Here is a 27284-nt window from a genome sequence, read left to right as displayed (position 1 = left end):
AAAAATTACCTAATTTTTCTTGACATTCTATTGGAATAGTTGTGTCAGGGAGACCAAGACCTACAATATTTTCAGCTTTTACACGGAATCTATAGGTCTTTCCTTGTTGTAGTCCAGTAACAACACACTCTAATTCTGTCACAGTCTTGAACTTAATCCAGTCTTGGGTTCCTTCTTCTTGATATTCCACCAAATATCCAGTGATTGGAGAACCACCATCACGATCTGGCTTATTCCAAACAAGGGAGACCTCAGTCTTATCAACATCTACGTGGTGTAGGTCCTTGGGTGGCCCTGGGGGATCTTTTCAAAAGAAGAAGTTATGAGGAATAAATTATATTCTCAAAGACAGTGAAATAATATTTTGTATTTAGAGAAAGCAACTTACGTAGAGGATCCACAGCCTTGATGGGTTTAGGAGTTTCAACAAAAGGACCACGTCCATACTGGTTCTCAGCAGCTACTCGGAAGAGATACTGATTGCCTTCATTAAGATGCTTAGCCCAGTGACTCTTTTTCTTTGATGTAGTTGAGAGAGGTGACCATTGGGCGCTGGCAACATCTCTCCTTTCAACCACATAATTTGTAACAACAGAACCACCATCATCCAGAGGTTCCTTCCAAGTAAGGTAGCAAGAATCTTTCCTAATTTCACTGACTTCCAGATCTCGAGGCGGCCCAGGCTTATCTGAAAAGTGTTAAATGCAGTTATATGTGACTTAATCCAGATAATAGTTCAAAATGTATCACAGTTTACACTTTTGTTATTACATCAAAAATATCCTAATATTAAAATTCTTACCTAACACAAGTACTTTTACTGAGACAGTTTTTGAACCAGCTGGATTCTCCACTGTTAAGGAATAAATTCCACCATCTTCATGGGCAGCATTACGAATTTCCAGCTTGCTACCAACTGGAGTAACATCAATTCTTGCTTTAGTTGGAGCTTCTCTGTCTTCTTTTTTCCAAGTTACTTTTGGGAATGGTACTCCTTTGATGATGGCACTAAGTCTTAGAGTATCACCAACCTTTATGTGTTGTTCTCTTGCCATGTTGGCATCAAGAATCAACTCAGGGGGTTCTAGAATAAAGAGAATGGTACTTTCAGGTTTCATTTGTTAATGTATTTTACAAATAAGTGTATACAATGACACACCTATCTTCCTTGCAAATGCAGCTGAGAACATTTTACTCACCAAGTCTGTCTTTTACTAGTACAGGCTCAGGAACATGAGCTGGGTCTGATTCACCAGCTTCATTGACTGCTAGTACTCTGAATTTATAGGTTTGACCTTCCCGAAGACCAGTGACTTTATATGTAGTTTCAGGACATGACTCAGGAGTGTGATTGGCTCTTCTCCACTCTTCATCTCCAACTTTCTGGTACTCAACAATATAACCCAGAATCTTGCTCCCACCATCGCGACGTGGTGGCTGCCAAGTTAGGTCAACTGAATTACATGTTGTATCTATTGCTTCAGGATTAACAGGTGGACTTGGTTTAGCTACACAATAGAAGAAAAAAATAAAAAAGAATTAGAATATACCTGAAAACGAAGTTGTATAATATGAAAATGGAATGAATGCTTTAATACTATACCAATTGGATCTTTAGCAAAGAATGGTTTGGATGGTGGGCTTGGATCTCCGATACCAATTTCATTTTCTGCAGAAACCCGGAATTCATATTGACACCCTTCTAGAAGATCAGGAACCCTAAATTTAGTGTATGGATGGATTGGCTCTTTGGTAACTCTAGCCCATCGTTTAGACATAGTTTCCCTCTTTTCCAGAATGTAGTTTGTTATGGGCTTTCCTCCATCATTTGGCTTGTTCCAGGTTACTAATGCAGAGTCTTTGGTAATTTCTGTAACAATTGGCTGCTCAGGTGCATCAGGAACCCCTATCACAAACATTAGCAAAATGTGTTAGAAATTTAATTTTTTCCATTAACAATATCAAACATTGAATCACGAAAATGAAATGTAATACATACTGAAACGATCTTTGGCTTTCATTGAGTCAGATACCAGAGGATCACTTATTCCATACAGATTTTCAGCACGTATCCGGAAAATATAATCTTTTCCTTCAAGCAGTTTAGAGACTTTGCATGTTGGTTTAGCACTTGCAGATGTCACAGGCATCCAAATATCCTTGCCCACCTCATTCTTCTCAATAATATAATTGGTAATTTCACTGCCTCCATCATCTAAAGGTGGCTTCCAAGAGATAACCATGTACTCTTTGGTCACCTCGTCAAAAGTAACTGGTCCTACTGGTGGTCCAGGACGGTCTGCAGAAGAAAAAAAATCACAGCAAAAAAATATGTTATTTCCACTTCTGCTTTGGAAAGAACAGAATATCTATTCTTGCTAAATAATACTTACCAACCACATTAACTTGACAGAAACCTTTCCGAGAGCCCGTACTATTCTCCACAACCACAGAGTATTTGCCAGTGTCTGAACGTTTGGCCTTGATCTTCTCTAGAGCAAGTGTTGTTGGAGTGGTCTTTATATGAGTGCGATCATCTTCTACCACATCAGCTTCATCTTTGAACCAAGTAACCTTAGGTTTTGGTTTGCCTGAGTAATGGCCAGTGAGGGCAAAAGCTTCACCAACTCGAATTGTGATCTTATCTCTGAAGTCAAGGTCAAGTGTTGGAGGAGCTAAAATTTACAATTACAAAGACAGTCAGTTTTACTGATGTTTTATTGATAAATCAATAAATTTACATGTTTTCAAAGTATAAACTGCATTGGACACATACCCAGCTCATCCTTGCAAGTGATTGGCTTGGTGCAAAATGATGGCTTGCCCTGTCCAACAATATTGACGGCACTGACACGGTACTCATATGTATCACCTTCTTTTAAGCCTTTAACAGTATATTTCCTGCTAAGCAAGTTGTCCTGTGTAACTTTGTGGAATTTCTCAGTTCCAATGAGACGGCTTTCTAGGACATAGTTAATAATTTCTGATCCACCGTCATACTTTGGAGGATTCCAAGTCAAACTAACAGAATTTTTAGTAACTTCTTTAACTTCCAGGTCTTCGGGACGCTCTGGTACAGCTATAAGGATAAGTAAGGAATCACAGTGAAAAAAATGTAAAGAATGTGGTAGAATGTGGTAAGTAATACTTTCTGCATTTAAACCTTGAACTATCTTCTTTGACAAGAAACAAAAGAGATCTCATCATATAATTATCAGAGCTAAAATTGACCCAATACAATCTAATTTCCTCTGACAGATGAGGAAATAGAGGTTCATTGAGGCCAAATAGTTTAGGAAAGTTCTCCAGACTTGGTAGTTTTAGAGTCATTAAGTGGAAACTTAAAAATAATCAGTGTAGTATACATGGAAGGATTTGAAGGATCAGATACATTCCTATAATCTTTTTCACAACCACATTCAAATACTACCAACATCAGATATTGAGTATTTACCAAATGAGTGTTTGCCAAATGAACAAAATGTTTTGCATTTATATACATATTTTGCTACCATAGTTTATTAATTGAGTGAAGAAGTGATTAAGAATGAAACTGTTTAAAATTGTACTTACTTATTGGATCTCTGATGACAATTTCATTTGGTGTTTCAACAAAAGGGCCTATGCCAATACTATTTTCAGCTGCAATTCGGAAAAAGTAGGCTTTTCCTTGAATGAGACCCTGGACGGTAGCGTTTTGTCGGGTAACTGTGTATGTCACTGGGGTCCATGCTCTACGGTCAGCTTCCCGCTTTTGAATAACATAATTGGTGATTGGAGAGCCTCCATCATCTTCTGGAGAAAACCATGTCAGCTTGCAGGAGTCATTTGTTAGGTTGTCAGCCAGGAATGGTGTTCCAACAGGACCTGGCACATCTGGAAATAAGAGGAAAAGATTTCTAGTTGTTTGTTTTTAAAAAGGGCACACAAATGTTAAGAAGAAAATAAGATTTTGTGCTTATTCATTGAGTTGTTTTTCCTTGGTATCTATTTCCAAACATATTTTTAGAAGAAGTAGGTTTGCAACAGTTAAGGGTTGCCACTGTTTTAGTAGAAGCTGAGGAGAAGTAAATGTAGGAAGGAGACAGGAGGGAGTATGGAGTGACAGCATGGCTACTTTTTTGGGTCGCCAATGAATCAATGAGAGCACAAGAGGTCCCAGATCTCAGAATGACCTTTGAGAGGGTTGAAATTTAATCTGGAAGTATACCAGTTGTCAAGTTAAAATAATAGCCATTGGGCAAAAGGGTGTTTAGTAGCTTGAAACCAACCTAAAATCTTGCAGGACTATTGCTCAATGAGATATTTTTCCTCATACCATTTTCATTAATGAAACCATAACGCTTTCATAACATTAATTAGGTTCAATAGAGAACCAGTTATTTTCACATAAAAACTAGCTGCTTGGAGTACTGTTGTGCCTGGAGACACGCTGAGAGAGAGATCTGAGTGGGAGGGCTTTATTTTCTGAGCAAATCACTGGATTAAAGCAGCCAGCGAGAGGCATGTAAAAGCTTTATGGAGTTCAACTCTATATTCAATGACTAGAAATGCAATATTGATAACTAAATATGAAGCTTCTCTTCAATTAAAATATGGAAACCATTCAAAGGGATTTCTGCAGTTTTATAATAATTAACAAATAAAGATACAATCCCATGATGTGAAAATGGTCAACCTAAGCAAATTACAAAACATTTATGCACATTTGCAGGAAAGTTGCTTTTATGAAAACTATATAACAGCATAGTAAATGCTTATGGTGGCATGTTATATAAAAAGTCAATATACAAAACTTTATAGTAGGAGTACAACCACATAAAATGTGTATAGGATAAAGAAGCAAAGAATGCTAATATTGGTCAATGGGATTCTGGGTGATTTTTCTTGTTTTCCAAAATATTTATAACATAGTTTTATTTTAACACAGCTTTGTTGTAGATGAAATAAAAATGTTATTTTTAAGTTGCACGAACAGATTCAAAGTATTTACCTAATACATCAACGATAATTGTCTTCTTCCTTTCTCCCCCTGCATTTTTGGCAAGAAGAGAATAGACACCTTGGTGGCTCCTCTGGCAATTCTTAATGACCATGGATGAGCTAATGGCTGTGTCCTCAATGGTGGCTTCTTGAGGTAATGCTCTTTCATTCATGCTCCAGGTGATGGTTGGAGGAGGTTTCCCAGACACATAGGCAATGATCCGGATCACTCCTCCAGCATGGACCACAATTCTGTCTCTGACGCTGGCATCCAGCTGAAGATCAGGTGACACTGGAAAAAAAATTGAACATTAGAAATGTGATTTTATTCCCAATCCAAAACACAGATACATATAAAAATAACGGAAGTATTCATTACCAATACGGTCCTTCATTTCAATGGCATCTGTGACTTCCCCAGGCTCTCCAATGCCTGCAATGTTGACTGCTCTAACTCTAAATCTGTAGAATGCTCCTTCTTTTAATCCTGTCACAACAAGTTTGGTTCCTCTCACTTCTTTATCTTTAGCCTAGGGAAAAGTCACAAGCATTTCATAATTACAACAGTCCCTGGTAGCTACTTGTCTTAACAGCTTTCTAAAGCATAACCAACGACATATTTAACTGCCTTTGGGGAAACTGTTGCCAGTTTAAGTTTTAGGAATTAGGTTTTAGGGATCAGGTAAACACTGAATGGAATATCTTGCCAGAAATTATGTTTTAAAATTATTGTCAAATGATTGAAATAAAAAACCTATACTGTGCATTTATTTCACCTTTTCAGGATTTATAACCAAAGATAAGTTAACAATAATACAGTTTAACTTTTCATTAGATTTCTGACATACAGATGTTGGGATTATCAGTTATAATTATGTTATTTTTCTGATTTCTTAATCCAAAAGATACAGATAAACTAGTTAATGGGACTGAGAACGACCACTACATTTTTAGTTTGTTCATAGTGCATTTTCATAACGCCACGTGTTCGTTACCTTTTCCCACTCTTCTTTTCCTTCTTCTTTATACTCAACAATGTATCCAGTTACTTTGGATCCACCGTCTTTTAGTGGGGGGGTCCACTCCAAATCTGCAGATGATTTAGTCCAGTCTGTGACTTGGGGAAATGGAGGACCAGGAGGGGCTAGAAAGAACCAGTATACATTAGTATTCTTGACTATACCATAGGGAAAAAAGGAAAACAAATGGTTTCAAGGCTTACCAATTGGATCTCTAGCTGTCACTGGGTCTGATGGTGGACTTGCTGGACCCACACCAGCAGCATTGATAGCGTATACCCGGAACTGATAATCAGAACCTTCAATAAGACCAGTCATTTTATAAGAAACACCCAAAGTCATGGCTTTGATTGGGTCTCGGTTAACTCTCTTCCATCTCTTTGAAGTGGTGTCTTTCATTTCTAGCCAGTATCCGGTCACAGGAGAGCCTCCGTCATATTCTGGCTCTTCCCAGTTGACAGTCATGGAGTTACGAGTCACACTGCTAACTGTTGGTTTATCTGGTGCTCCTGGGACAGCTGGGGAAAAAAAAAATCACATTGATTCATAAGAACTTATGAAAAACACAAATAAGAATGACTTTGTATGTGAAACATGTCCTACTTACAGAAGAGGTTTCTTGCTGTTTCAGGTTCACTGTCAAGAGGCTCCCCAATGCCATATTTGTTCTGGGCCATGATCCGGAATACATAATCGTGGCCTTCTAGCAATTTGGGAACTGTGAACGTGCACTCTTTAGGTTCACTGGAGACACGCACCCATGTCTTCCTATTAGGTTCTCTTTTCTCAATTACATAGTTTGTAATTTTAGACCCACCGTCATCTTTAGGTGGGAGCCAAGATAATGTCATTTGGTCTGCTGAAACAGATTCAAACTTTATTGGTCCCACTGGAGGGCCAGGACGACCTAAGATGGTTTTAAAAAGGAAAACTTTATTAGTAGAATGATTTTGAAGCCAAATATTATATTTTTGAACAGAAAAACATGTAGTTTTCATAAAACCATGCAATCTTTACCAAGAACATTCAGTCTCATCTCCTTTGATGCTGTTCCCAGATTATTCACAGCTGTGATGGTATATAAGGCAGTGTCACTCCTGCGAGACTGTGGAATAACTAAAGTGCAAGTATCATCCACCACAAGTTTGTTGATATGTGTGTCATAGATAACAGGTTCTTTATTATCAGGCTTCTTTGGAGGAGCTTTAAACCAGGTTAGTGTTGGGAATGGCACGCCTTTAATTTTGGCCACAATGCTAACATCAGTTCCTTCTTCAACCTCCATGAACTCCTTTAGATCAATTGATGGTGGGCCTAGATTATTAAAAACAAAAACAAAAATTGTCATTAGGAGCATCAAGAACTGAAGAATAGAAAATAGAATTCACAATGACTATAAGCCATCTATAGACAAGCTTCGTTGTCCAGCCCAATAAAAAGAACAGATCTGTCTTCAACTAATTTATACCAGTTTGGGGAACAGGTACATGTGGCCATCACCCTTTATCTACATGTGGCTATGTACAGCTACTGCCTCACTTACCTGGCATCATTATGCATGCAGGTATTGAAAAGGGGAAGAGAGAAGTGAAAACTATAGTAGCTTGCATGATTTTGCCTTTAGCATTTATGCAGTATTGAGGGGACCTACTGTGTGAATTCTGAGGTGAGTTCCCTTTTGAAGAAATATAACTGTTAGTAGAGGCAAAGCAAATTTCCATTTTTCATAAATTTAGTAGAAGAATGTGCAATGTTGTGACTATAGCCCTCCTAAATTTAGAAGAGAGAACTGAACAAATACACTGCATTAGTGATGGTAACAATAAATAAAGGAAGAGTTATTACCATATTTGTGTGTATATTTTATCTATTAAAATGGATATGGCTTTTTCTCAAATAGAGGAAAAGAAACTTGATTGTGAAGATAAATGGGTCTTGGCAGTTGCTGAGCAAATAAATGGTTACTTTCTGCCCCTTTAAGGAGCATGCAGAGGAAGCGCTTGGATTTCTGATGGGTAAAACAGCATGCAAGGAGAACAATTATCTTAAGGAAATTCCAAGGACCATCTTATTTAAATAAGGAAAAGTTGATATGTAAGGAAATATGATAGTTCATGGAAGTTGAGGGAATGAGTGACTGAGTAATGTGTGCATGTCCACACTCAACCCATGATGGCTTCCAGCTATATAGACATATATCTTTTTATTTTGGACTATTATTAAATGTCTAGAAAGACATTCACAAAAAGGATGTTCTCTATTACTATGTTGGTACTTACATGTCTGGTCTTTGACAATCACAGGGCCAACAGTAGCTGAAGGTTTGCTGACTCCTGCAGCATTGACAGCTTTGACTCTAAATTCATATTCCCCACCCTCTACGAGGTCTTCGACGGTAAATTCCAGTTCTTCCACATCACGCCTATTGCACTGTTTCCATGCTTCTTTCTTTTTCCCAGTAGGGTCCCATGCAAGGCACTCAACAATATAGTGGGTGACAGGGGAGCCTCCATCATTCTTTGGGGGTTTCCACGACAGGTGTACCGTGTTCTTTGTTATGAGGCCAATCTTGAGTTTAATAGGAGGATCAGGAGGATCTTTAAAAATAGTTAAAGGAAGTATTAAGCATTGTTTATAACTATATTTTTCAGGTTGGAGAAGCTATTTTAATTGTAGATTTAAAAACTTACAAATTGGATCTCTGGCCGTGGTCCTCTGAACGGTTTCCACAGGTGCGCCAATACCAAAACGGTTTTCTGCACGTACGCGGAAGAAATACTGCTGTTCAGAGATGAGATCAGGAACTAAAAATGTGGTACTTCCACAGTTTGGATTGACTTTCGTCCAGGCTTTTCCATCAATAGTCTTCTTCTCGATAACATAGCCTTTGATTCTGTCTCCTCCATCATCATCTGGCATCTTCCATGTAAGTCTGCAACTACCCCTTGTGATGTCAGTGACTTTCAGATCTTTGGGTGGCCCTGGTACATCTGTTGAATGCATATCACAGTATAAGCTATATTGCTTTTAAAAAATAATCTGTTCTTATTCCATAGAAACTTTTAAAGTCTTTCTTACCCATGACTTTAACTCTGCAACTTGCAGTCTTTTGTCCTGCTTTATTCTTGGCTGTGATGCTGTATTTGCCTGAATGAGATCGTTTACACTCCGGAATAATTATTACTGATGAGTTTTCAGCAGTCTCCAGCTGTACAAAAACAAACAGTAGTTATACATTGAATGAAATAATAGCAGTATTGAAGCCAACTAGATTCTGAATCTGTTCAATTTTTTTTTTTTTTTTACCTGTGCATCTTCAGGTATATCATGAACTCCATCCTGTTAGAAAAGAATATGGTCAATTGTAGTATAAATATTCCTTAGAGTGATTCAATGGGAGACACAGAGAATTATAATTTTCTTACCTTCATCACCTTCTTTGCCTTCCCATCAAATTCCCAAGATGATTTTGGTGTTGGGCGTCCCTTGATGACAGCAGGTATCCTAATCTGTGAGCCAGCTTGACAAACCAGACAGTCCTGTGCACCAATGTCAATGTAAACTTCTGGTGCCTCTGTAATACCGTGAATAATGTAACAGGATTTAGCTCACCTTATTCAATAAAGTAATTGACATGTCTTTAGTAAATCAATTTCATAGTAATATTCAAAGATGAATACACAGACAGAAATAAGGACTAGTACCTTGAATATCGGTTGCAGGGATCTCTCCAGTTGTATCACTTGGTTCAGATTCACCAGCTTCATTGACAGCTTTCACTCTGAATCTGTACTTTCTAAGTTCTTTCAAATTCGGCACCACACATTCACAGGTAGTTAGAAGTTTATCTGGTTCATTTACTCTTTTCCAGTCAGTGGTACCTTCTTCTTGCATTTCTACAATGTATCCTTTGATTGGACTGCCACCGTCTTTGGCTGGAGGTTTCCATGCTAGCGAGATACTTGACTTTGTTTTATCTTTTACCTCTGGGCAAGAAGGTGGCCCAGGTGGATCTAGTAAGGAAAAAAAAAAGTTTTGAAGCTGATGGAATGCTAGATTTATATACCACAAGAATGTTTTACTATACATGATCATTTTTAAATTTTTAATCTACTAGAATATTAAAATGGAAATGCCAAAAGAATAAATTACCTTCTAGAGTGGAGAAATATAAGCAACAGTCTGTTTTCACTTAGCATTAATGCAAAAACAAAGAAAGCAAACAACTAACTGGGATTAGAACGACTATTTGCTGTCTGTAGATAGATCTGCATTCTATTTACATATGATTGGTGAAAAGCTATTTTACTTTTGAGATCCCTAGGAAGAGATTCTGCAATATTCTCCACTAAAAACTTATTTTAATTTAATTCACCATAAAATTAAAATTAAAAATGATTTCATTATTAGCTGGTAAATCTTTGAACACAATAATGCCCTACACAGTCATTGTCTACAATAATCACATAACAAACCTTTACATTTTTGACAGGGATTTACAATTACAGAAATTATTTTACTCTATTTATTTTTTTAACCATAGTTCTTTCCTCTCCAGTGCCTTAACACAGTTCCTTGCATATAGCAAGTGTTTAGTACTAGCTTGTTGAATGAATGAATGGCTATTACTTCATTTTATACACGTGATCCATATAGAACTTAAGAGTATTTTGTATTTTTTTTTTAACAAATAGCATAATTTTTTTTTCTACAGCGAATGTAATCATTAATGCCATGGTATTTTAATTTTTGAACTGATCTGCTCATAGATATTTTAGTTTTTTAAAATTTTATTTGACCCCACAGACTGTTTGAGAATCTTATACTTCTGTTCAATAATTATTACTGAAAAGTTAACATTTTGCTTTTTGTTAATCTCCTACTGGAAGCTCTGACTGTTGAGTGAGAGAGATAAATTTTCACAGTATCTAATGAGATAGGGGTTTATTAAAGCATGGGAGAAGAGAGGAGCTTACAGTCTAGGGTCATTGTTACTGTGATTTCTCATAAAAAACACTGGGTTTAATCCAAGAGTTTAAAAACTATACAATTTTATGTTTGTGTATGTATGTATATACATGTGTGTATGTGTGTATATATATACACATATACATACACATATATGTATATATATAAGTATATATATATATACATACAGAAGTATACTGTATACGTATACAGTATATATATGTATATACATATATACTTCTGATAGTCTATGTAAGTATGAATCTTCTAGCTTTAATAAATAAAATAATTTGGCATATAAAAATACAAGAAATTTAAAAACAAAATTATCCATTTAGTGGCCTTGCCCTTTGTAAATTCCAGAAGTGGAAGCATACTTACATATGGGATCTCCTGCAACAGCTGGATCTGATGGTTCACTGGGAGGGCCAATTCCTGCAGCATTTATTGCCATTGCTCTGAACTGGTATTTAACACCTTCAATCAAACGGGGAACATTGAATTCCACCCCTTTCAATCCCACTTTGGTTATTGGTGCTCGGCTAACACGTGACCAGTAGGCACTTCCCTCTTCTCTCTTCTCCAGCCAGTAGCCAGTAATTGGAGAGCCACCATTATCTGAAGGAGGAGTCCAGCTCACTAGCATCGATCCTTTGGTGCGATCCAAAACTTTTGGTTTTCCCGGAGGTCCAGGAAGGCGATAAGGATCTTGAATGACTACTTTATCCGATTTGCAGTCATCACTGATTCCGTATTTATTCACTGCCCTAACTCGGAACTCATACTGACCATTGGGGATAAGTTTCCAGATCTAGAAATCAGATGAACAGTAATTTTTAAAAAAGAATATACTTATGTTGATTTTCACTTATTTTAAAATTAGTTATTTTGGTAGGGTACACTATAAAAAGTAATAAATCTATAAACTCAAATATATATATATATATAGTTTAAAAATATGTAGGCTCTAACATGGAGAAAGGTTTTTAAAATGAGAATGTGTAAATTTATTGTACCTAATGGTGGATCTCTCAAGTTAAAGAGACTCTGTATATCAAATAATTGTATTACTGAGTGGCCTTATGTACATGATGCTAAAAACTACAATGAAGTTTTTGTGTGGTTTTGAGTTTAATCATTAAGTTCCAAGGTTATGCTAGAATGGTGTCCATTCAAGGTCTTGCCCTTTTAATGTGTATAAGAAAATATTTAAAAGAGTTTACCCCATATCTCCTCTCTACAGCAGTGTTGGTGACTTCCTCCCATTCAGATTTCTTCCTACTTGCATCACGTTTGTCAATGACATAATGGGTGATTTCACTGCCACCATTGTCTAGAGGGGCATCCCATGTTAAATAGCAAGATTCAGCTTTAATATCAGTAACAGCAAGATTTCTTGGTGGGGATGGACGATCTGGAAAGGAACCAACAGAGGAGACTGAGAAGGTAATTCTTAAACAGACACTGGATTTTGTTTTGATATAAGAAAGCATGTTACTTACCATATACTTCAACATGAACATTTCGGAAGACAGAGCCTAGGCGATTGGAAGCAGTAATCGTGTAAGTGCCTTTGTCCTCACGGACTGCTTTGGGAATGCTGAGCTCAGTCTTTGCCTCACTTCGGGATACTTCTTCCTTGGTTATCTTCAGTGCATCAGTGGGTTTTTCAATCACAGTGTCATTCTTGGACCACTCAATCTTAGGCATTGGAAGGCCTGTCACATCTGCGGGAATGTTAACAGGCTCTCCTGCCTTAACCTTGATAGTGTCTCCTCGAACAGACAGGCGCAATTTAATATTTGGAGGCACTGCAAAAAGAAGGGAAAGAAAAAACAGCAAAGTCATAAGGATGCTTGCTCAACCTATGAGATAAGGGCAACACTGTAAATTGCATTAAAATTATTATTATGTTCAGATTCCATACCTTCATCATCTTGTATGACCACATTAAGGGGCAGGGATGGTTCACTTTCACCAACTGCATTGACCGCTTTGACACGGAACTCATACATTTGGCGTTCATCAAGATTTTCAACCAGAAAAGATGTGGTTGGGCAGAGTCTCTTGTTAACTCTTTCAAAGTCAGGTTTGTCGTGACGCCGTTTTTCAATGATATAGCCTTGGACAGGGCTGCCACCATCACTGCGGGGCTCTTTCCAGTCAAGGGTGATAGTGGACTTGGTCCTTTCTGTATATGTGAGCCTCTCAGGAGCCGTTGGAGGACCTTTAACCAGAAGCAAGTTGAAATGACAAGCATGAAATAAATATTCAGACAAGAAATATTTCACTTGAAATTCCTTATGTGAAAAATAGGTATTCTGTTTGGCCTAATCTTAATAACACTCATCTATAAAATCCTTCTTAAAACATCTCAGTTACTTATTTATAGACATTCATATAAGCAGAATTTTTCTTAGTAAACTGTAGCATCAAGATTATTAATTAAAAATAAATTGAGGGGGCATGTATACTTTCTAAAAATATCTAGCATTTTAAATATTTTACCTCTGTCACTGGGGAAGCTGCCAATCTTAATGAACTAGGAGAGCAAGTGTGTGAAGTTTTGCTTTGGATGACCAACTGAGAGCAAAGTGTTTCTTCTTTTATTAACAGACAGTGGATATGTCTACTGAACATGCTTTGAGTCATGTTGCCTCAAGTGTGGGTTAAAAATGGGGTGGAAAGAGAATTTATGTAAAGATGCTATAGTTTGGTGTCCTGAGGGACAAAACCAAAAGAATAAGCTTTGAGTGGTGAGACTAGACCCAATCCACTCTTATTGACTGTTATTGCAACCAGAAGCAGAGCTTTGTAGTGGAAGCCCATATCTGTTCGGGCCTCTGACACTACTTGAGCTACAGTGAAATTTCTGAGATGAGCTGATAGAGTGAGTGGTGTAGGATGTAATTTTGTTCCTTTTTTTGGGCGGTGTGGTGGTAGAGAAATAACTCCCTCTGCCTCTTGGGGAATGGGTCATCCTCAAGACTTTGTTTTCTTGGATAATATGTTAGTGTGCATTACCAGTGTGTGCAACTTTAGGGTTTCATATTTGTTCATACTGGTCAAGGAGATTTCCTTTGGTTGGTTTTTATCCTTGGTGGCTCTTTCTGATTTGGGGCCTCCCTGTCCTTCCAGAGTGGGGACTACTTGAGGACTAAAGGAAGGCTAAGACATTTATCCTAAGGCAATCTCTCTCCTGTAACCTTTCATAAACAATGAACTCTCTGTAACTACCAGGCTCTTTAATTACTCCAGTGTATTCTATTGTAAAGATATAATGTTTCTAAATTATTTTTAGGTTATTGCTAAGCTCCAGTAGAGTCAGGTTTTTTAGTACATATAACCATGGTTGGTTTTGTGAAAAAATTACAGCGAGCCAAAAATTATAGCAAATACAGTATTATTAAAGTTTCTAGTAGTTATTTGATTTACCTTTCTTATTATTCTCTAGATCTTAACCCTGTTGGGAGTTTAAAGCCATAAGTTTCAATGAACAAATGCCATAACTACAAACCAACAGCATTTACTTTATAAACACAATGAAAACCTTCTCTTTTACCTAGTGGATCAACTGCAAGAATTGGTCCTATTTCCACAGGAGGGCCACAGCCAAACTTGTTCTTGGCAATCACACGGAACTTATATTCTTGTCCCTCAAAGAGGCCTGTGATATCACATTTAGATCTCTCAGTCTCTATTGGTTGTCTCCAAGTATGCATCTTGGCTTCTTTTCTTTCAATAATAAAGCCTGTGATTTCACTTCCTCCATCATCTGCTGGATCAGACCAGTTCAGCAGACACATCTTTCTGTTTATCACAACAGGTTTTAAGTCAAGAACTGGACCAGGGACATCTGAAAAATAAAACCATAAAAAAAAAAAAAAAATCAATGTAATAAGATAGTATCACTTAGGAAAATCCTATAAAAATCCATGTAACATTCCTTACCAAACACCTCTACCCTGGCTGCTGCAAATTTGGAACCACAGCTATTGGTAGCTGTAATCACATATCTGCCACGATCTTTTCTCAGTGCTTCCTTGATAATTAGTTCAGATTTGGTTCCAACGTTCTCTATTACAACACGGTCTTTATCCAGCTCTCCTTCTTCTACGGTCCACACTCTTGTAGGCTCTGGACGGCCAGTTACCACAGCTGGAATTCTGAGAGTCTTCCCAGCCATTATCTGTATTCCAGCCTTAACAGAAACATCTAGTTCCACAGTTGGAGGCTCTGTTGAAAGAGAACAGTCAAACATTAGCCCAAGAAAGATGGAAAAAAAGAAATCCCATACCAGGAAAATAGCTATCAGCTTTATCATATAACTTTTAAGTACCTTGTGGTTCAGCCACTGTAACAGGTTCTGTTTCTCCAGGTGGTCCTTCGCCTGCAGCATTGACGGCGCTCACTCGAAGCTTGTAATCAGCACCCTCTCGGATTTCTTTGACAGTGTACTTACGGACCTTGACCATCTTCTCTGTGCAGCGTGACCATTCATTTGTGCCAACCAGCTGCTTATCGACAAAGTAGCCAATAATTTCCCCACCACCATTGAAAGTTGGGGGTTCCCATTCTAATTCAATAGTTGTGGAGCTTGTGTCAGCGACTCTTGGGACAGGTGGTCCAGGTGGAGCTAGAATGAATGCAGATATACAAACCAAAACTCACTGATGGTTTTAAAATGTACAGTTGCTTACCTATCTCACTTGTTTTTCACAGTGCATTGTATATAATATGGGTAAGTACTATTTTGTGAAGCTTTTAAGTTATATATACAGATGTTTAAAGCTTTACATTGGAACTTCAATATATACGTCCATAGTTGTTGTTAGTATATTTTTTTATTTTTCCAGCTTTATTGAAATATTATTAACACAAGACAAATGTAGGTTTAAGGTATACAATATGATTTGATACATGTATATATTGTGAAATGATTACCATAATATGGTTAGTTAATAGATTTGCTGTCTTAACAACTTTTAAGTATATATCACCATGCTGTACCCCACTTTCTTCTTAAGGAGTTACTTACAGATTGGATCATGCGCTGTTTTGGGATCTGAAGGGGGACTGAATTTTCCAGGTCCAGCAGCATTTTCGGCACATACTCTGAAGACATAGGTGAGTCCTTCTAATAAGCCTTCTACATTGGTCTTCAAAGCATTCAGAAGGCTTCTGTTGACACGAGACCAATGTGAACTATTAACCTCACGTTTTTCAAGCCAGTAACCCAAGATGGGGCTTCCATTATCCTTTGGTTCATTCCATTTCACTAGCATACTGCTGCTGGTAACATCTTCCACAGTGGGCTTATCAGGTGCATCAGGTGGTTCTGATTTAAAAAAAAATAGCATATTTGAATTAATTCCCTATTATGACATAAAAATTCAAATTTACAAGCTGTGATATTGTATATAGCAATGCATATGATAAAAAGGCAAAATTTAGAAGCTAAAGGAACCTTACCAAATGGATCTTTAGCTGTAAGTGGCTTTGAAACACAAGGTGGTCCAGGCCCGAACCTATTTTCAGCTCTTACACGGAAGAGATACTCTTTTCCTTCAATCAGCTTTGTCACTGAATATTTGCAATGTCTGAGTGTTGAAGTGATGATAATCCAGTCTGAGTCAGGTTTTGTCTTTTCTTTCTTTTCCAAAATGTAGTTTATAATTTCACTGCCACCATCATCAAGGGGTGGTTCCCATTTGCAGAGGACTGAGTTCTTTCTAATATCCTCAAATACAAAGTTGATTGGTGGCCCTGGTGTATCTAATATTTCGAAAGAGAACAGTGATTAAAAATTTGTGCAGAAGTGGTTGCAGGAGGAACTGTAAATGCTACTATTACGTTCCTTTGACATAAACTTTTGTTTTTCCCACACCTGTCTATTTTGTACCACATTAGCTAATGAATAACAGGGTTGTTTGATTTCTTTTTCATAGCCAGGAGGAAAAAAAAAAAAAGGGACTGAGAACACCTTGCTGAAGCTATTTCTCACTTCTTTTAACTGCCTGCCCCCAACTTTTTGTTTTACTAAAACTCTTCATTAGACTGTCTTCCATTGGGAAGAGTAGTTTTAACTACTTACCCAGCACACTGACGGTACAAGGAGCTTTTGCAATACCATGGTCATTTTCAGCTTTGATCATGTACTGGCCATGGTCCGGTCGAAGGGAATCTCGGACACGTAGCTGAGATTCTCCTTTTTTACTATTGTCGATGCTCAAACGCTCCGCCAGAGGCAGAACAAATGGTTCTTCTTCTTGAGCTTCACCCTTCTTCCTCCTAACTGTGGGTGCTACTCGCTTCTTAATTTCCTCTGGTGTAATAACATTTTCATCCTTTAGCCATGTAATAGTTGGGTAAGGTGACCCAGAAATTGTTGCATCAAGTGCTATTTCATCACCTCGTCTTACTTCTAGACTTGTTCTCATAATGATCTTTGGGGCATCTGTAATGAAAAACAGTAACTGTTTTCAATTCTGATTAAAATATCTGACAAAACATTATTCTCATTTGTTTGATAATGGGAAAATACCAGCCCCATTAAACAATACTGACCAATAGGATCTACAGCTTTAGTTGGAGGAGTGGCCCGAGAAGGTTCACCAATGCCAGCGGCATTTTCGGCTCGCACACGGAACTGGTATTCCTTTCCCTCTTCAAGTCCTTTTGCTGTATAGGTCAGGATTGGTACCAGGTGCTCATTGCATCTCTTCCACCTGTCTTCACCCTTAGCAATCTTCTCTATGATGTAACCCATTATCTTGCTCCCTCCATCGTACAAAGGTGGCTTCCATGTAATAGTCATTGCCTCAGCTGTAGGATTATGAACCTCAACATCTACAGGCGGATCAGGGGGTTCTGAAGAGGAAGAGAAAAACCATTAATACAGAGAAGTCCGCCACCTTAAAATAAATTGCATATTAATTCCTAGCTATATCACATTCATGCCCAAACTTACGCTTTGGATCTTGAGCAATGACTGGATTTTTCAGTTCAATATATTCGCCTCCACCAATCTTGTTGACAGCTTTAACACGGAAGAAGTACTCGCCGTTTGGTATGAGATCTTTTACAGTCCAAGTTAGTTTATTCTCACCGGACATGACTGGTATATATGTCCTCCTCCCAGCTTCTCTGCGTTCCAGGACATAATGTAGAATTGGGCTTCCACCATCATATTCTGGAGGTTCCCAGGTTAATTTACAAGAACTCTTGGTCACGTCACTTGCTTTAATATCTTTGCATGGTCCAGGAAGGCCTATTAGAAATAAAATTTATAATTACTATTGTAATCCGGAAAGTCAGCATGTTACTAGTATACTCTTTCTCTAAGTGGGACTATTCACATTTTGGGTAGGACAATTTTTGATGTTCAGGAGTGTTCCTTACACTGCAGGCCATTTAGTATTCTAGGCCCCCAACTACTAAATGTCAGTAGCTCCCCCTGAATCTTTGTTTCCAGGAAAAATGGCCCCCAAATTTCCAAACACCATCTGTGTGTTTGGGAGGAGGGAGCAGAAAATGTCACTAGCCCTAGTTGAGAACACTATGGAAAAAAATGCAAATACAATTAATAAAGGAACATTGATATTTTAACATTCTTTGGGTTTGCTATCTTTTTTACTTAAATTAGTACCTCACACACAGAAATGATTTAGTCCAATCAGAGTTTAACTACCTATTTCGTCTTGTTACAGTTGTTTTGCTTCTCATATTGGAAGAAATAATCTGAAAGGACATTTAGTTTATAAATGGCCAACTCATGAAGCCAACTCATGTTATACTAACATGGCAAAGTTAACTAATTTTCCCAGCACATGAAGAATGTCTGGTGTTTTATCAAAGAATGTTTACCTATGACTTTGACATTGATTGAGGCAGTTGCTGAGCCAAGCTTATTCTCCACTGTAATGGTATAAACTCCAGCATCTGCATGGACACTCTTGGGAACTTCCAGATTTGCAGAGATGTGATCGCTCTTCATTGTTAACCTATCACTTGCTTTAACTTCTTTGCCATCTTTATGCCAACTAACAGTTGGAACTGGGACAGCTCTGAAGGGAACAGGAATGTTTAATCTTTCACCTTCAATAACAACAATGTCATGAGTCTCCAGATCAATCGTTGGCTTGCCTGTAAGATATAATCCAAAAGAAGATAAAAGAGTATGTCAAAATGCAATACATGAGTAAAGCCTGTTCTATTAATTATAAAAGAAACTGTATTCTTACAGTCTGGGTCTTTGGCAACCACATTTTCGGATATTTCAGATGGCTCACTGACACCAACAGCATTGACAGCTCTCACTCTCAGAACATACTCCTTGTCAGGAACAACACCTTCTTCAACCTTGAATTTCAAGTCTTTTATGGGGCGAGAATTAACTCGCATCCATTTTTCAGTGCCTACTGGACACATTTCAACATGGTATCCTATAATAGGACTTCCACCATTTTTCTCTGGAGGCTTCCAAGCAATGGCAATGTGGTTTCTACCAGCATCAGTCACATGCAGGTCAAGGGGTGGTGAAGGAGGACCTGAAAGAAGAGTGAAACATTCACATCCACAGTCTCATCATTAAGCTCTAGACAACATTCTTTGTATATTTAGCACTACTCACTTGTCGGATCTTCAATTGACAAGATTTCTGTGGGTTCACTTGGGTGACCAACTCCGGCTTCATTTTCTGCCCGAACTTGAAACTGGACTTCTGTGCCTTCAATGACATCAGTTACTCTGAAGTTACAGTCTGGCCCTGAGGTCTTTCCAGCTTTCACCCAACGGGTACCTAACTTTTCTTTCTTCTCAATGATATATCTATTGAAATAACAAAAAATTTTATTAGCATTAATAGAAAAAACAAAGTTAAGAATTTTTAGCCATTTGTAAATTGTTTTTTATGCAGTAATTAAAATTCTACCTTTGTATTGGTCTTCCACCATCATTTTTAGGTGGTTCCCACTTCAGGTCAACATGTCGTTTTGTCACATCAACAACCGTCAGAGCATAGGGTGGCCCAGGGGTGGCTGAAAACAAAATATTCAATGATTAGAAAAACCAGAGGGAAGAGTGATAATCCACAATGAATGGTGTCATAGAGATTAAGTTAAAGAGCATACTAAAGGTGTCTTTGGCCAGGACGGAGTCCTCAATTTCACAGTAGTCACTTTGTCCTATGGCATTTTCTGCAGCAACTCGGAACACATATAAAGCGCCCTCTGTTAGTGGGGTTACTGTACACTTGGTGTCCTTGACAGTGGTGTCTACTGTTTGCCAGCCTTTTCGCCTCACATCTCTCTTTTCCACGATGTAGTTGGTGATGGGGGATCCTCCATCTTTCTCAGGGACTGTCCACTTCAGGTCTGCTGTATTTTTTGTGATATTAATAACTTCAAGCCAGCGAGGTGGTGATGGAGGATCTTAAGAAGAATAAAAGAAAAACAAATTTAATTTTTTATTGTTCAATATTCAGTTTTCACTAAATTCTCTAGTGATCACCAGGAAATAGTATAGCAAGGATAAAATAATCTAGTAATGAGCTTTTCATATTTTCTCATATTGTAGTTCTCAGATATACTTTAGAAGAATTTATATACCTTAAATATCAAGAATGACTTACATAGCTTCTCCCGACAAAGCACAGGGTCACTGGGTTCGCTGGGTTCACTTTCCCCTGCCTTGTTCACAGCTCTGACTCGGAAAGAGTATTCCTGCCCTTCCATGAGCCCTGGGAGCAAATGCTGAGTGGTGGGAACTCCTTCAGCCACTCGGACCCAGTCATCTGTTCCAGTCTTTAGCATTTCAATGACATAAGACTCAATCTTTGCCCCTCCATCGTGTTCTGGCTTTGTCCAATTCAATACTAATGATGTTTTGCCTACATCTTTCACAGTTGGTTTTCCAGGGGGCCACGGAGGATCTGCAAGCCAATTAAATGAAATCATTATTCAGGTTTGTCAAAAAGCAGATAATCTGTGTCAAAAGAATCACATAAAAAATATAAATAATACCTATGGGATCCTTTATTAAGATTGGTTCAGTTGATCTACTTGGTTTTCCAGGTCCAGCAAGATTTTCAGCCAACACACGGAATCTGTATTTCTTCTTATTGGTGAGACCTTTCACTCTGAATTAGGAACAAAGTGCCAGTTAAATACCATGATAAGAAGCAGAAAACTCTGTTTGTTTTACATAGAAGAGGTTAATGTATTTAAATTTCAAAAAACTTATTTGGAAATTTAACTGAAAATATTACAATATAAATTTTAAATTGCTTTTTAACTGTCACACATTTCAGATTTGGCTAAATGTACCAACCTAATTATAATGCTATAACAATGATCATTATCAAACACTTTGAAACTTTTAGAAATTTAATATTTTTCAGTAAATTAAGAAATGTGTCCTAGGTTGGGACTCATTCTATTTTTTTCAAAATATGTGCTGCTAGGAAATATAAGTAAAAATAATTAAAAATTTTATAGTAATATATAATCATGTATAATCAAAAGGAATACTAAAGAATGAAAATTTGTATATACTATTAACAGTTTTAACATCTTGATAGAGATTTGGGGCATACCTGTATGTTGTGTCCTTTACTGGCATCTTATTGCATCTAACCCATTTATCAGTATCAGGATCTAATCTTTCAACCCAGTATCCAGTGATTGGGCTGCCACCATCGTCGTCTGGCTCACACCATGTGAGAGTCACTGCATCTTTAGTGATATCAGAAGGTTCTAGGCGAGTTGGAGGTCCAGGTGGATCTATAGACAAGATAATGACATGTGTTATATGCCCTATATATGACACCTAAATCCAATTTTGACACAGGCATCCTTTTTTTCTCCAACTGATTGAGAAACTTACCAAATTGAAATTTGGCTGTTATTGGAGCGGCCTGCACTGGCTCACCAACGCCGTACATGTTTTCTGCAGCAACTCTGAAGAGGTATTCTTTATTGGGTGTTAATTTGGTTGCCTTGAAGTTTGTATCCTTGACAGTTGATGAGAGCTTGTGCCACATATCACTATCTGTTGCTTTTCTCTCCACAACATAGTTTGTAACTTTAGATCCACCATCATCCCGTGGGGGATTCCATGTTAGAAGACATGACTCATTGGTCACTTCTGTGATGTCAAAAGCGGCTGGTGGTCCCGGCTTATCTGTGGATGACATTATACATGCAGAAAAAAAACATTTAAAAATGTTTTCTTTTAAAAGGTAGCTGCAATGAGTTTGCCTATTTTTCAAACGAGAGAGCCTCCCTTACCTAGGACATTCACTTCTACCACGGCAGTGGCCCGACCACAGGCATTCACAGCCTCAATGATGTATGTGCCAGTATCACTTCTCTTACTATCGATGATAGTCACTGTGGATTTGTTAGGAACATTTTCAATGGTGATTCTTTTGTCCTGTTTCAGAAGCTTATCAGCCTTCGTCCAAGTTATTTTAGGTTCAGGTTTTCCAGTTACAGTGGCAGGAAGTTCAATTTTAGTTCCTGCTTTCACAGTGAGACCGGCAAGGAGCTTCACGTCGAGGAAAATTTCTGGAGCCTCTGCATTGGAAAAAGATTATTTACACTGTTAGCAAGTCCCAGAAAAAGTAAAGTCAGAGGCCCGCTTGATAAAACAAATAAACAAACAAAAAACTAATATAAATACCCTGAGTGTCCACAGCCTGGATTTCATCTGTGGGTTTGCTTGGTTTGCTAGCACCTAGCCTGTTTAAGGCCTTAACACGGTAGGAATACCACTGGCCTTCTTCAAGACCTGTTACTTCCATTCTGTCAGAAAACAAAATAGGATATTTTACTATAATGCATATAATCTGTTCCACTGTGTAATATTCATAATACTTCCAAAATCCATACCCCTGATATAATAGTATTCTTTAAATCAATTCTGGATTGCTTCAATATTTTAACTAATGAAACCTTGAATAGGGGATAAGTTTAGCAGCAGCATAATCCTCAATGAAAAAAACCCTAACATTTCAATTTTTCCAAAAGAAAGCTCATTTTAATAGAGTAAACATTTACTCTTGTGTCAAATAATTTAAACATACTTTGTTTCTGCAACTGGTTCTCCACAGGCGACCCATCGATCAGAACCACGTGGACATTTTTCAACTAAGTATCCCTTAATACGTGAACCACCATCATATTTAGGCGGATCCCATTGTAGGAAAATGCTCTTGGCTGTTCGATCTCTCCACTTAACATTCTCTGGTGGGTCAGGTACCGCTGTAACATTTTAAAGAGAGAGTCAGTCTTAGACAGGCCATCTATGAAATCTTCCTATTGCCAACCTGTGCCTTTCTCCCATAATTTCAACTCCAGGTCTCAAAGCAAAAGCAGTTAACAAGAGGCTAGGTGAGAAATCATCAAGAAAGCACTCACTTGCAGGAGCTGACATATTTACAGGTTCATCAATATATGCAGGTTCTCCAGGGCCACACTTGTTCCGAGCACAGACTTTAAATAAATATTCTTTTCCTTGAACAAGATCAGGAACTGTGAATTCTAAGTCAGTCACAAAGTCCATAACCTGGGACAAAGAAATACAGTTAATAGTTGTTTCCCAGAAATACTTTGCCCAAGTCAAAAGATTTTTTACCATGAGCAGGGATACAAATGGAAGTTATTTTTAATGCTAAGGGTTATTCATTTCATATTAGGGAAAGACTGCAAAGTAAGATACAAAATTTTGACCCTTAATATAAGGTGAAATTGTTTCATTGTTTGGACATAGTAAGAAAGTGGCAAATAAGGTGCTGATTTTTCTACCAGCTTAGTTATTAGAAAAATGACTTTCAATCAAGATAAACATAGTAATGAGTATAATCTGAGGAGAAAAAATGGCCAGATTAGACCAACTAAGGTAATCTCATGGAGTGAGAAGTATGAGCACTAGGGAGTTAAGTACTTAACGTCCTTAGAATGGTTTATAGCTTAATAGGGGCATACTGGGTACTTAACAGGTTCCAAGTAAGTAGTTAAGGTGTTTTGTTTGTTTTTTTAACAAACCTAGTTGAAAATTTGGTAAGGCTTACAAAATGGGGCAATTATATCAAATCTTGGTTGAACTACCTCAGGAAGCATTAGCATCAGTGCATTTAAAAAAGCATTTTCAGCAAGGTAAAAGTAAAAACATATAAACTTTGCATGGCATCCCAGAATTTTGGGATTTTTCCACTTTCTCTTCTGGAGTTGGTGCATCGCTACTAAAAACTCACTTTAGTCCATGTTTTCCGACTGACTTCTCGCTTTTCAACAACATAGCCAGTTAATGGACTTCCTCCATCATCGTCTGGTGGTTCCCAAGTCAAATGAACTGAGTCCTTGGTTATGTCACCAAATTTCAGTTCTTTGGGTGCACTTGGGCGAGCTGAATAAACACAGTCAGAAGTCAATATCATTAATAGCTTGAACCAATATTTATTAATACCATCAGATCACTTTAGATAACAAACTTAGTTCCTTACCAATTACATTGACATCAATTTCCCCAGAAATTGCCTTCACAGGATTTTCCAGTTTCAGTGTATAAATGCCCTTGTCTGGACGTTCACTTGGAGAGATGACAAGCTCGGCATAGGCAGATAAGGTTTTCATTTTCACACGATCCCCTTCTTCTAGTATTTGATCTCCTAGAGACCAGGTTGCAGTTGGCCTTGGATAGCCTGTACTTGGAACTAGGATCTTGATGGGATTTGGGACAATAATTTCCAGACCATCTTTAAATGCACTTAAATCCATTGTTGGCTCAACTACCAAGAAAAAAAATTAATGAGTTTCCAGTATTATTTTTAGGTCCCTGGTACCCCGAAGTAGCTATGTGTTGTTCCCAGATCTAAAAAACAAAATATCCATTTACCAAAAGCATCATCAGCAGTTAGAGGACCAAGAATTTCAGATGGATCTGAAACACCAGCTTCATTTTCTGCAGATACTCGATATAAATATTTCTTTCCTTTCTGTAATCCAGTAACCTAAAATTATGAATCAACATTTGTAAAAAACATTTACTTTTTAGTCCGTGATCATACACTGAATACTGTTTTTAGATGCAAATGCCCTACCTTGTAGGTCAGTTCAGGGACCAGTTTCATATTGCAACGAATCCAGTTATCTTTCCCTTCTTCACATCGCTCTATTATATAGCCCAGGATTGGGCTTCCTCCATCTTTCAGAGGAGGTTCCCATGTGAGCTGAACTGATGACTGAGTCTGATCTGACGAATTTAAGTTCACAGGAGGACTTGGTCTCTCTGAAATGGAAGAGTTAGAACATATTTAATTCAGTGACAATGTATTAAGACAATGCTGTAATCATTTCTATCATTCCCATTAAAATATCAAGTTTACTGAATTCATTAAATAAAAGTAGTAGGCACAGTCTACATTTTTATGATTTTCAAATTTTTCTAATGTTCTACCTTTTCATTAACTTTAATTTATTTTAATTGATAGGCTTAATTTCTGGATTTCATGAAGTAGTTATTCCTTTTTTGATGAGCTTACCAATTGGATCAGCAACTTTGACGAAGGGTGTGGCTGCACTTGGTTTTCCAACTCCAATTCGGTTTTGGGCTCTGACCCGGAAACTATACTCCTGTCCTTCCACCACATCAGTGACAGTTGCCGATAGGTCTTCAGCTCTTACTGTCATGGCAGTGTCCCACCTGATAGAAGTCTTGTCCCTTAATTCAATGACGTAGTTTGTGATCTCAGCACCTCCATCATACTCTGGTGGTTCCCATGTTAGTGAAACACCAAATCTATTCACATCAGTGATGGTTACATTCAAAGGAGGGCCTGGAACATCTGGGTTTCATCACAGAGAAAAAAGGACTTTGAGTTATATCAGGGATAAAAGCAAAGGTAAGCTACTTTGCAATTTATTCTAAAAATTCTTACCATATTTGCTCCTTGCTTCTACAGGATTGTCAGTTTCTACTGGTTCACCAGTGCCAACTCTGTTTCTTGCACTCACACGGAATAGATATTCAACTCCTCCTTTTTGTAGTCCAGTGACAGTAAACTCACAACTGTCTGCACGGTCAGTGGCCAGAACCCAGGTCTTTCTCTTGATGTCACGTCTTTCAACAACATAACCTATGATTTTGCTTCCACCATCAGTTAATGGTTCTTCCCAGGCAAGGCCCACTTCACCATCAAATGTTTCTGTCACTTCTAAGTTACGTACTGGCCCAGGAACATCTGAAATTCACATAAAACATTTTTAGTGTGTTATCATGCTTTTAGTTGTGCTCTGCCAGTTAAATCCAAGTGATCAAGGGCTTACCAATAACTTGTAAATTGATGAATGCTTCTGCTTTTCCATGTTTGTTCTGAAGCACAATTTTATACCTTCCTTTATCTCCTTTCTTGGCTTCTAAAATTCTGAAGGAAGTCTGTTCAGCTGTAGTATCAACAGTTTTTGATGACAGAGCTTCATTTTCTTTAAACCACTCAGCTTCTGCTTTAGGGTAGGCATCATAGGGCACCACCATTGTCAGAGGCTGGCCAACATCAACCACAAGATCTTGATCAGCTGTCTTGATTTTGGGAGCAGCTAGTGAGAAAAATAACATGTGAAAATACTTGAATTATTTTTTGTAGTCCAGCTACACACCATAGTTCCTTTACTATGAATTTGTTAGCAAATATTGGTGATATAACTTTAGAAGTATATCAGACTAACTTTACAGCAGAGCACAGTAACTGAGTTTAGAGTTCTCATATCGCAAATTATCAGACTGGAGAATAGAGAATTAAGGTTGATATAAAAACCATAAAATCTCCATTCTTTGCCAAAAATAATAACAGAAGACTAAATATAGTGCAAAACATGTTTTCTGTTTGTTTGCTTTTTTAAAAAAAATAAAGTAGGCAGCTCACACTTAGTTCAAAATAAACCAGACAAACTTTTTCTTATCTACAAGAGGTACATTAATGGCTTTTTCATAATAGCGACCTATAAGGATGTTTTGGAAGCTTAGGCCAAGATGAGCACAGGCCTAAGAGGCTCCATGGGGGTTTGGAAAGTAGAAGAGAAGTGGGCTTTTGCCAGGTCTGGGTTTGCTGGGAGACGCTCAAGGTGCTAGGTTAATTCTAGGAATTAATGAACAGCCATCATGTGACAAAAACTGTTCAAGATTCTGGCAGGTAAAGAGGAATGCTATCAATTTCCTTTTACTAGGGGCACTTTGTTGTAAGACAAAATAGTTAACATACTGATAGGGCTTAACAGAAATAAACGGCTTTCACAAGCATTATCTCATTAATTATCT

At 37.7% G+C, this 27284-nt stretch overlaps 1 protein-coding gene across 1 annotated transcript in view; it reads right to left on the bottom strand.

Moving 5' to 3' along the window:
• The window catches only part of LOC308559674 (titin-like), a 269782-nt gene that overhangs the window by 64502 nt on the left and 177996 nt on the right, over positions 1-27284 (bottom strand). Inside the window, 53 exon segments of the mRNA XM_081142718.1 lie at positions 10-303; positions 389-688; positions 803-1084; positions 1200-1508; positions 1604-1906; positions 2000-2299; positions 2394-2675; positions 2777-3079; positions 3574-3876; positions 4994-5275; positions 5363-5513; positions 5979-6127; positions 6206-6520; positions 6610-6909; positions 7020-7316; positions 8282-8599; positions 8693-8992; positions 9081-9210; positions 9309-9341; positions 9428-9576; positions 9707-10015; positions 11352-11781; positions 12194-12384; positions 12473-12781; positions 12898-13197; positions 14533-14826; positions 14922-15206; positions 15310-15606; positions 16009-16308; positions 16443-16745; positions 17065-17427; positions 17538-17840; positions 17941-18240; positions 18837-19115; positions 19214-19519; positions 19603-19799; positions 19903-20008; positions 20102-20401; positions 20602-20901; positions 20993-21108; positions 21565-21751; positions 21855-22151; positions 22259-22546; positions 22653-22774; positions 23056-23233; positions 23390-23537; positions 24226-24377; positions 24475-24759; positions 24867-24981; positions 25072-25259; positions 25513-25815; positions 25909-26211; positions 26297-26566. Of these exon segments, the coding sequence (XP_080998844.1) occupies positions 10-303; positions 389-688; positions 803-1084; positions 1200-1508; positions 1604-1906; positions 2000-2299; positions 2394-2675; positions 2777-3079; positions 3574-3876; positions 4994-5275; positions 5363-5513; positions 5979-6127; positions 6206-6520; positions 6610-6909; positions 7020-7316; positions 8282-8599; positions 8693-8992; positions 9081-9210; positions 9309-9341; positions 9428-9576; positions 9707-10015; positions 11352-11781; positions 12194-12384; positions 12473-12781; positions 12898-13197; positions 14533-14826; positions 14922-15206; positions 15310-15606; positions 16009-16308; positions 16443-16745; positions 17065-17427; positions 17538-17840; positions 17941-18240; positions 18837-19115; positions 19214-19519; positions 19603-19799; positions 19903-20008; positions 20102-20401; positions 20602-20901; positions 20993-21108; positions 21565-21751; positions 21855-22151; positions 22259-22546; positions 22653-22774; positions 23056-23233; positions 23390-23537; positions 24226-24377; positions 24475-24759; positions 24867-24981; positions 25072-25259; positions 25513-25815; positions 25909-26211; positions 26297-26566 (13524 nt within the window).

The sequence above is a fragment of the Miniopterus schreibersii genome, assembly GCF_964146895.1.
Source record: "Miniopterus schreibersii genome assembly, chromosome: 7".
Lineage (NCBI taxonomy): Eukaryota > Metazoa > Chordata > Mammalia > Chiroptera > Miniopteridae > Miniopterus > Miniopterus schreibersii.
The sequence above is the reverse complement of the archived record's forward strand: the minus strand, read 5'-3'. Positions and strand labels throughout refer to the sequence as shown.